General features: G+C 32.7%; 1 protein-coding gene across 1 annotated transcript; it reads left to right on the forward strand.

The window, feature by feature from the left end:
* Positions 814-4,828, forward strand: LOC105167782 (benzyl alcohol O-benzoyltransferase-like). Its single transcript, XM_011087597.2, has 2 exons — positions 814-2,105; positions 3,795-4,828. Exons 1-2 carry the CDS (start codon positions 1,662-1,664, stop codon positions 4,743-4,745), a joined length of 1,395 nt encoding a protein of 464 aa, XP_011085899.1. The 5' UTR covers positions 814-1,661; the 3' UTR covers positions 4,746-4,828.

Genomic DNA, 11,850 nt, shown 5'->3' on the forward strand with positions numbered 1-11,850 from the left:
CTAAATATTAGCAAGTAAATTCTTGTATTAAATAATATAATTTAGCAATAAGAATTTTACTTAAAAATTACTCTGACGCTAATTCTTTTTCATTGTATTGATATTTTTTATTCCAATTAAATAAGAGCATAATTTTTTTGGTACCACACTATGATAGATGACGCTTTTAGTCCTATAAAATTCAAAATGTATGCTTTTTTATTCCTAAAAAATGTGATTTTGGAACTTCTTAGTATCAAAATCGGAATAACTTTTTAGTTCCAAACAACACATTTTTAGTCTCAAAACCACAATGCACATGACTTTTTACAACAAAAAATATATGATTATGAGTTTTATGGGACTAAACAATGCACATGACTTTTTACAACAAAAAATATATGATTATGAGTTTTATGGGACTAAAAGCAACACCTGTCATAATTATGATACCAAAATAAATTCTACCTTTGTTTTATGAAACTAAAAAAGAAATTACCCAATAAAAACACCTTGAATCATGCCTTATAAACAAAAAGTGTACAAACATTCAAGATGTTTTGTTATTATTATTTTTTTTATTATTTTGATCCCATTATTTCTAAATTCACCATTTGATCCCATAACTCAATTAAAATTTATAATTTTAGTTTTAAATTTTACTTTGTTAAATTTCTAAAGAACCTTAGTTCCCCTAAAAACTTAATGGAGTACATGCTATTTTCCATTAGAAAATTAACAGAGCTAATATTTGAGATTAAAATCGCAAGTCTTTTCGAAGATATTGAATCAATATATGGTGATTCAAAAATAATAAAACTAAAACTGAAAAATGACTAACTTATCAGACATATGAATGCAACTCATTCACACCCTCTAACTACTATAAATACATCTCATTCTCAAACCAATGTATTAACTGTTAAGTGGCTATCAGACAAATCTTACCAAACTAATATACAAGCGATTGGAGTACGAAACTCCCTTTTTCTATTACAAGTCAATAATTACTGAAATTATTGAAACAACAAAAATAAGAACAGAAACAAACAAGAAATATTTCTGTAGCAGAATAGGCTCAGATTTTAAGCCAGATCCAAGAACCGAGAAGGGTAATCGGTCACAACAGTTCCGTATCCACAACACCAACACACGGTTGCACCACTCTCACAAAGACCACTGACGAACAACACCCAAAGATCACAGAGATCTTGTCTCAGAAATTGGTCATAGAGACCCACTACAAGAGCTCACAAAGAACTTGTTTGAAAGAGAGAAGAAGAGTGTATGTTCTATTTTGTGTGTTTGAGCTGAGAGGGAAATGCCCTTATAAAGGGATGAGAAAAACTGCCATCGACTTGGATAAGGAGAAATTCCATGAATTTCGGTGAAGAAGATGAAGAGATATTAAAAATTGGAGAGAGAGGAAGATGGATATGCAGAGATTTGAGCAGAGAGGAAGATGGGTATGCAGAGGTTTGAGGAGAGAGGAAGACGGATTCTGCACAAAGATTTGGATTACCATATGAATTAGGTGGATAGTTGGGTCGGGTCGGTTAGTCACGGGTTTGGGTAGTGGGCCGTCCAAAAATGTGTTGGGTTGTGTGCTGTTGCTTGGGCCAATTAATCTAACATCAACACTATCATAATCCTCTCTCCTTGAATAATAAACACTTCCATAGATGGCATCACCAAATGCTTTAACCTTCAAGGTTACAAGGAAAAATACAGAGCTGATCCCTCCAGCGAAACCCACACCCCATGAATTCAAACCTCTCTCCGACATCGACGATCAAGAGGGCCTCCGCTTCCAGCTTCCCCTCATCGCATTCTTCCCGAAAAATCCCGCCATGGACAGAAAAGATCCCGTCAAGGTCTTCCGCGATGCCCTGGCCAAGGCCTTGGTTTTCTACTACCCATTCGCCGGGCGGCTAAGGGAGACGGCCGGTAGGAAGCTGGTGGTGGAGTGCACGGGCGAGGGCGCACTGTTCATTGAAGCAGATGCGGACGTGGGGCTGCAGCAGTTCGGCGACACCCTTCAGCCGCCGTTCCCATGCCTGGAGGAGCTTCTCTATGATGTCCCGGGCTCCGGCGGTATGGTGAATTGCCCTTTGTTGCTTATTCAGGTATGTATATTCTACTTGACAGAAAGTTCTGAGTATGTGTTTGTAGTTTTAGTAGAGGTGTGCTTTTGTGAAGTTTATTTGAAATATTTTATAAGTTTTTATTCTTCTAAGATGTTTGAATTTTAATATATAAAATGTCAAAATATATAAAACATAGAAGTTTTTGTAATATAACAATTGTCGAAATAATCGTCAAATGATTAGAGTTTAAAATGATACAAATGAATATTGTTTATTTGGGAAAAAATATTAAGGGAAACTCGCAATTTTTTCTTAATAGGAATAAAAATGTCAATGGTTCCTAAATTATAGGACTAAAATTACAATTTAATTAGGTTATATGCAAGTCACATGTAATTTTTCGGCAAAATTGGTCGGAAAAGGATGAAAATAACCAAACTTTTAAAGTTTAGAACCAAATTACGAAAAAATCAATTTGTGGAGGACCAAAATTGCCACCCCATATAAGTTATAGGACTAGAATTATATTTTTTCCAAATATTAATTATATAGAGTGTAAAATTGAAATACTAATAAAATTATGAAATTCAGGTAGATTAAAGAGTTTAAAAAATCTTATAACAAAGGGTGGGCTAATCTTACTTTTCTTTGAAAAGATAATATTCTTTTTTTTTTCAGAATAGACCCAAGTACGTATTTTTATATACCAACTGTTTGCTCTGATTGGGTTTTTTATTATAAAGTCTATATATTTTATCTTTTATTTTATTTAATATATACATGTCACGTGTATAAATTTATTTGTAAATAAAATATATGATGTCATCTTTATACACATAGTATTATTAGAAAAAAATTATTATTTCGTACACTTTTAATGCTTCGGATTAAAAGTTATGGTAAACAACTATTATTAACTAGATAACCAATAATTTTAGATTATCACTATGAAAAGTATTTTTTTGCCATGTTTATAACCAGTGGTAAATATTTTTATTATTTTACCCACGATAAATATTTTAGTCACACTTACAAACTACGACTAACAATTAAATCATTGATTCACAGCTTACTTATTCAATGGAAAAATTGGAAAAAAAAGACTGCTTATTTTAAATCAAGCAATACTATTATTTTGTTTACAAAAGGTCAAAATTATCATTATTGACAAAAGATAGTTGCTATATTCAACATATAAAATTTAAAAAAGTTACTTTTTTCTTAAACAAGGACTAACTTGAGAATTTTATAAATTTAAAGAATTAAAGGGAGAAAATCAAACTCAAGTTGATCATTTTACGCATTAAAAATCAAAATTCGGCCATATTTTTTAAACTGGAATAAAAACTAAACTTTAAGAATGATAAAAAGAAGTTATCTTAAGGAATTAAAAAGTTTTTAAACGAAAGCTTAAGGACCAAATACAATACTTATCTTAAAAATAATTATCAATTAAATTTTTTTCATTGAATTTAAAATGAAAAATATATTAAAAAAATTAAATTACTAAAAATATGTATGTACGCATGTAACATAAGAACTATATTATTTATTATTTGATTGTGTTACATTTATTAATTTAAAGAATATATATTAGACAAAGTACAATTAGGAGGCAAAATGAATTCAACCCATAAGTTTATACCATTTTTTGTCTTTGGAAAAAATAAAATTTAAATATTATTTTGTATAAAAGACTTTTAATTCTTTAGAGCTATTTACTTGCAGGTCACGCGCTTAAAATGTGGTGGGTTTATCTTTGCTTTCCGCGCCAATCACACAATGAGCGATGGTTTTGGACTTTTTCAATTCGCATCCACCATGGCTGAACTCGCCCGCGGCGCTGAAATCCCTTCTGTCCTCCCAGTTTGGCAAAGACACCTTGTCAGCGCGCGTGACCCGCCGCACGTGTCGTACATGCACGATGAGTACGAAAACATCCCTGATGCCAAGGAAACTCTCATCCCACTTGAGAACATGGTTCAACGCAGCTTCTTCTTTGGGCCAGGCGAGATCTCCGCCCTTCGTCGCCACCTCTCGCCGCACCTCCGTCGCTGCACCACCTTCGAACTTCTAGCAGCTTGCATCTGGCGCTGCCGCACAATCGCTATCTCTCCAGACCCTAACGAAGAGGTTAGAATCTTATGCTTCGTGAACGGACGGAGACTATTCAACCCGCTGCTCCCTGCTGGCTACTACGGCAATGTTGTTGCTACCCCTCTCGCGATCTCCACCGCCGAAAACTTATGCAAACAACCGTTAAATTTTGCACTGGAGCTCGTGATGAAGGCCAAATCTAAGGTAACAGAAGACTACATAAAATCAGTGGCAAATTTGATGATCATCAGAGGACGGCCACATTTCGCAGTCGACATGCGAACTTATATAGTATCTGATCTGACACATGTGGCCTCTGACAATTTGGACTATGGGTGGGGCGCTCCAGTGTTCGGCGGTCCGGCGAAGGGTGGCGCCGGCGTGATTCCCGGGCTTTTGAGTTTTCACATACCTATTAAGAATATCAAGGGTGAGAGGGGAAAACTAGTTCCTATTTGCTTGCCGGCGAATGCCATGGAAGTATTTGTGAAAGAGCTGGAGACGATGGTGAAAAGGGATGATGATACTGATTTGGGTGATGCTCCGAAAAGTTCAATTTTCAAAGGTCGTACGAGGCTTTGAATGTGATATATACTGTTGACCACCTCATATTCTGCCTTCCTTTGTTTTGTGGATGGATATAAAATAAGCGCAATTGCGTGGGATTTATGAGGGTGTTTGGCGAAGCTTATTTATCATATTTTATAAAATATTTTAACAGTTTATAAATTGTGAAGTCATCTTATAAGATGATAGAGTGTTTAGCACAATAAAATCTTTAATTGATAAAATGAATAAATTGGACGTGCTAGCATACCAATCAAATAAATCGTTATTTCTTGACATATTTTTTTTTAAAAAAAATAAAATACTTTTATAAATAGTACACATTAGTTTAATTCCAAATAAATATTTAATAGATAATCGTTTAACAATAATAAAAGAAATAATGAATTATTACCAAAATTTGATAAAAATAAAATATATGTACATTCATGCTAGTTGAATATTAATATTGATATATAGTTTATATTTTCTTTACTAAAGCAATGATTATTTCTAGTTGTGTAATTTATAATATTTTGAATTTATATTTTTTTCCAAAAATAATATCAAAATACCAATCTTATTTTATTTAATTATAATAATTTATTATTAAATAACGAAATATTTTCTCTTTTTTGAATGTTAGAAAACTTAAATCGCAAATTTTTCTTTCAAATTTTACAGAGTGTGTGTGTGTGTGTGAGAGAGAGAGAGAGAGAGAGAGAGGGAGGGAGAATAAGTGAGGAGAGTGTGTGTAAGTATATATATGAATTGGGAATATTTTTGTCTTATAACATATTAATTTTATATAGCTTATAAGATAATATAAAAAAAGTTAGGAAAGTTAACTTTGTTTTAAGAGTTTATAGGATCTAAAATATCTAATTTTGAGATTTTATAAGTTATTTAAAAAAAAAAATTGCCAAACACGTATTGGAGCTTATAAGTTCTTTTATAACCAAGAAGTAAAATTCTTCACTGTAGGATGCAAACTCGAAGTGCCTTGAGGTCTCGTTCCAACCCCCTCTCAAGAAGATGATGAATAGGTTTTTGGTGAATCAAAAGTCCCTTATGATTTTGCAGCAGCAGTTTTTGGTTAATTGATTGTTGCAATCTTCAAGCAGTTTTTTCAAGACTTATTTGTTTTCTGCGGCAAATGTGGGATCGGCAAAGATCAAGTGGATCTTTTCTTTTGATGAGCTATGGGCTACGGCTTTTGCATGATGATGCTGATTTTACCAAGGCTTATTTATTATAAAAAAAGGTGGGATTTGAAACGGATTTTAAAATGATTTTTACTTTGGAACGGTTACAAGAACACAGAACTTATTTAGATCAGACTTTTGAAGAATTTGGAATGGATGGAATTCCATTTTTATAGTTGGCGTTACAAAAATTTAGGAAAGGTTTACAAAAAACGGTTTCAACTTGGGACGTAGTTGTATCAGTTAGTGTAAATCATTTCTAATGTCGATTTTGCCCAAAATATTTTTAATTTAGAAATTGAAACGATGAGGGATGATTTTTGGAATGGGTAAATTATTTTTATCGTTGAAATTTTGGTATGGTTTTTATAACTCGTGCTTTAATTTTGGAACTGTTATTTTTTTAAAAAAAATTGAGATAAATTTGGTAACGTTTTTTGAAACTGTGATTTGCAACGGTTTAGTGAATTAGGAACACGTTTGTAGAACCGTTTTAGTAATAACATTGGGAACAATTTTATATAATTTGGAATACATATTAGATACTGAATTTGAAACGGTTTTTCATTAATTTGGAACACCTATTTGAATTATTTTACCAATTATATTTAGAACGCTTCATCCAGTTTATGAACTTTGTTGGGATGGTGTTTGTAACGTTTTTCTGTGACGTCCGTAGAATTTTTCACGTAATTGGGAGACTAATTGATAATTATTAGAAATTTAAATTTAATTAGTAAATAAATTATAGATTAAATTTGGGATATAACAAAAGTTGAATGGATTAAATTGGAGTTCGTTATAATATTTGAAAGTAAATTATACTAATTAAGAAATTAGAAAGGACGTAAAAATAATTATTTAAAAAGAATTAAAAAGAAAAAAAAAAGAAAATAAGATGGTGGGCCGTGGCATGTTGCCACCGCCTCACCAATCATCCAATATATATATGTATGTTAATTAACATTCACACATTAACACACACGCTCACAAAACACACACACTCATACACACACAGTAACGCACACACATTTCGAAAAACAGAGGTATGGATGTTGAATTTTAATTTTTAATAATTTATATAATTATATTATTTAATTACTTTCATTTATTAAATATTGATTATATTAAGCGATATACTATTTAAGTGGAGTATTTTATAATTTTGGCTATTTAAATTAGTGTCGTATTAAATATCACATTTGCTATAAAAATGATATAGTTGGGTAATTAAAATATTAGATTTGTTAGATTTAATTATTATTAGCTAATTTACACAATTCCATCGAAATGATTAACTAAATATGTAATTCTATGTATTATTGCTTAATTAAATTGTATAGCAATGATAAATTGACAGAAAATTCATAGAAATATTTTGGAAGTTATATTTTAGAAATATTATGTTATTAATGAGGGAAAATGAGGTTTCAGTGGTAATATAAATAACGAATATTATTAAAAAGGATAGTTATAAATATATAAGGGGTTTGATTAAGTGAATTCTTATGAATTATTTGGTAAATTAAATATATTGATTATACGTATAATATTCTATTATAGGACGTGACGACAAAGTAGAGGGTTGAGCAGTCCCTCGTGAATCGAAGTATTTTGGGATTTACGGTAAGTATAGCTAATTGGATATATATATATATATATCTATATATGTAGTATTGTATATATTATATATTGGTTTCTTGGATGCGAACGTGGACTTGGCTTTATATTATTAAGCGTGGCTTTTGTATATTGATTGTTTATATAATTAGTTGTGGATTATTTGTTAGATTACCATAATGTTGGTGAAAGTGTTACTATGTGATATGTGATGGTAATGTAGAGATATGCGGGATATGATTATGTGATAATCATATAATTGAATGGTAATGTAGAGATATGCGGGATATGATTATGTGATAATCATATAATTGATTGTTGATGAAATCAAATTTGAAGTTGTTATTGAGAAAGTGATTATTATAAAGAATAAAATGACGATTGTGAGTTGAAATAAAAGATGATGCTTACCTAGTTGGGAACACAGTCAATGTTGAAATAAAAGATGATGCTTACCTAGTTGGGAACACAGTCAATGGTTTATGAAAATGTGATTGATAATGAAATATGAAAAATATATGATTTAAGCTAGGTACCATGATGAGTAGGGTACCGGGATATTCCGGGGCAGCAGGGAATATCCTATGCTGTTAGCTACACATTGGGGTGGTGTGGGTGTACCATGTTTGTTGTGATATCCTGTGCTATATTGCTACACAGCTGGAGTAAAAGAGTGTGGGGATATCACACAACGGGTATCCTGTGCTGTATATGATATGATGATGGCCGACGAAACCATTGATTGATGTACTCCAACTAGAGTAAGTGGGGCCCTTAACTAATAAATGATAACGAATGAATATTATGTCGTGGATTGATTTACAGCTGTGAGTGTGTATTGTTGCTTATATCTAATGTTGCTGTATGACGAATGACTGTTGTCGGTGTGACTGTATGTACGTGAATCTTTGTCTGTGTATATATATATAGACTGATCAGCTATACTTATTGAGTAGGCAGCTCATTCTTTGCCACGTACTTTTCAGGGAATAGGTCACACTGACTAGCCACATTGGACTTTGAGCTGTGCTATCGTTCTTATTAGGTGGGTCAGCCGTGACTTCTGAAGCTAGAGTTTTTGATTGTTGGGTTGTTAAATATTTTGGTCTTTTATCGGGATTTGTATTTAAAGTTGTGGTATGATTTTCCTTGAGCTTATGTACATGAAGACATCTAGTGAGGGTAAATATAAACTTTTGGTGATATCTAATACCTTTTGTGATATATATATTATATTAATAAATTAGAATTTATTTACGGGTTGAAAAAGAATTACTTATAGAATGAGTTTTGATTAAAGAAAGGATGAAATAAAAATAATTAGATGTAGCGAGTAAGGGGTGCTACATTTTCGGAATGGCTGTTACTAAAATTTGTAACATTTTCTTAAGCATTACTAAAACTGTTCCTAATTTTTGAGTTTTATAATATATTTATTAATATATTTAATAAATTTGAATAAATAAATAAATTTATACATTTTAATAAATTGTCATATATAATTAAACTAATTTAGTGAAATTTTAATTAATTTTATCTATGAATTTAATTAATTGAAAAATATAAAATAATAGAATTTAATAAACATTACAAAACATGAATAATTAAAAAAATATTATATTAATATAAAAACATATTTGATTACAAAAATGAAAAAAAAATGTAAAACCTAATCTAAATGCTCCTCGTCAGCATCTTGATTCTTGGCCGGGGGATCCGTCGGAGGCAGTGCTCAGTCAACAAGGAGGCCAACATCTCCCCAATCATGGCCATCATTTCCGAAAAAAATAGCAAAAAACAACCCAACCGTTTTCCATCAACCGTAACAGCAGCCCAACGACCACTGCCTGTACGCAGCATGCGCGGGCAGACTGCATGCACGCACGCCTGCACGCAGGTCTACGCAACATGCGAGCGGGATCGCACGCGCTGGGCAGGCTCTCGCCCAAGCGCGCCAGGCCACACGCACACTGTGCACTACCGATCAGCAGTGCACTTAGTGCACTGCTATAGTACTAATTTTATTCTCTTTTTTATTTCCACACATTAAACTGAAATTACAAACCAAGTATTTTTCAGAAAATTTAATTTTCTTAAAATACTTAAATCATCCAAAATTACAAAAATTAAATATGTTAATTTTCTCATATAATCATTCAAGAATAAGCAAAAATAAATAACATGCTTCAAAAGTAATAAAATCATACTATCAAATTTATTCATATAAAATCATAGTCCTTACGTTGAACTGGACTCTGATACCACTTGAAAGCAATGAAAATGCGAGTGGATCGCCCCGCGAACACGCAAGCGAAAGCGATAAATAAAAAATTCAAAAAATAAAAATCGAATTAAATAAAACTATGATTCCAGGGGTATAACCTTGGAGTTCCCAGACGGTTGATGTAGCTAATTAAATAAACAATAAACTAAAAAAATGGGGCTTATGGTAAAAATCAGAACTAGAAGGTGCAAGAAACGTAACTCAAGAATTATCTTTTCCTTCATTTGCTTCGAACTCCTTTTCGTTGATCCCTTCACGCGAGACTTCAACATAGAAGCTCTCTAAAGACACATACACACCATACCAGAATATGGGATCCATCAATTCAATTTACTTGAAAAGAATTAGGGAGAAAAAGAACACACCAAGTGTTCTTGGAGAGGCGTGGCCGAATGGGGCTTCTAGGGTTAAGAATTAATTTTGTGTTGTATAACATTATTAATTATTCCAAATAACTAATATATATACTTTGTATGAATTTACTATAATGTGTCTAGGTTCATTCTATAAACCATAAGGTAACATTTTTTTATTCCAAATAATGAATGACTAACTTAGCACTTTCCCAAAGTGATAATTGTTAGTCAATTATTTTCTTTCCTAAAATTTTCCAACAAATTAATTAGAGGGGCTTTGTCCGATTTTATTAAAATACATATAAGGCCCAATTAATTTTAATTAAATTCATTTTAACTAAAATCCACCTAATTTAGCCTAGCCCATCATATATTAAATCCAAATAAATATATGAGCCCAATAAGTCTTTATTAAATAATAAGTCTAACTTATTAAATAATAAGGGCAAGCCCAATATAAATTAATCCTATTAATTTTTTCTTGGGCTCCTCCATCCACTGGATCCCTCTCATTTGTAAGTAATCCAATTACTTACGATATTAATTCTCAATTAATTCCTCGTCCCTTCTTGGTGATTTGTATATGACTCTTTAGGTTCACTTTTCAGCTAGACTTGGGCTAGCGTCAAACACTATTATTAATTAAATTCAATTTAATTAATAATTTTTGATCAACCCTTGATCAAGAAAGCCCGTCACCATGGGTGCGGTTTAGCAATGGTCCATGGTACTAGAGACTAGGCGGATATCCATGTGAACTTCTAGGCTCTTGAGTCCATACGAATATGGTCTTTCCGTCTACCGTCTCCCTACTTTAGTCTAGGGATTGCGTTCGACTCCCATCCTGGACTAGGCGTCTATACTTAATAGTTGAGACCGCGTCATGTCAAGTTTCTCGACATAGGATCCTCTGTTTCCTATTCAATCAATAATTGTGGCCACAGCTTTATAGAGCGTTAACGCATCTTCAAGTGCATAGGAGATACCTCTGTCATATACTGACAAATGATAGATCCTCTTCTTAGAAATCACCGTCCTTGCTATATACTTCAACTGCACTGTATAAGGCTTATGATGACCGTGTTTGTAACATAATCATCTCTTGTGATTGCTGTGATTCCTCAAGTTTGAGAACTACTCCCATACTATCGGAGTCGGGGACTCAAGTCATACCGACCAAGCCTCTAAGGCCTCCATATGACGATCCCCTCGAGTCAGTTCAATCAGTTGACCACCTTGTCAACTAACCCACTGAATTTGCATAGACGTCCATCGTCTATCGCAGATGAAAAGCGGCACTCATCTAATGAATTCAATATTCAATGCAAGTCTTAGTAGGACTCTAGGTGCCGAGTCTCGAGGCCCTAGACTTGAAACATTTCAGACCAACCCTCAGAAGTTGGTTTCACGGCCGCTATCGGACTCAGTGCACCAAACAACATTCCATGCGGCTTACACTAAAGACGTAGGAGATGTCAAACATTGAAGCTTCTCATCAGTCTACCATGACTGGATCTTGGATGGCTCATCCATAGGAAGAATTTTATGAACAATGTTTATGTTTTAGACTTCCAAGACGTCTTTCGATCATTCTAAATGATCGAGATATTTTTAACATTTAAAATATTTGGAACACAATTGAACTCCCACTAACCTTCTACCTTGTTTTTGACCAA

Source organism: Sesamum indicum, linkage group LG8 (genome assembly GCF_000512975.1).
Source record: "Sesamum indicum cultivar Zhongzhi No. 13 linkage group LG8, S_indicum_v1.0, whole genome shotgun sequence".
In the NCBI taxonomy this organism is placed as follows: domain Eukaryota; kingdom Viridiplantae; phylum Streptophyta; class Magnoliopsida; order Lamiales; family Pedaliaceae; genus Sesamum; species Sesamum indicum.

Coding starts and splice junctions, on each gene's coding strand:
- LOC105167782 (XM_011087597.2), top strand. CDS start 1,662: ATGGCATCACCAAATGCTTTAACCTTCAAGGTTACAAGGAAAAATACA. Junction 2,106..3,794: donor GCCCTTTGTTGCTTATTCAG/GTATGTATATTC, acceptor ATTTACTTGCAG/GTCACGCGCTTAAAATGTGG.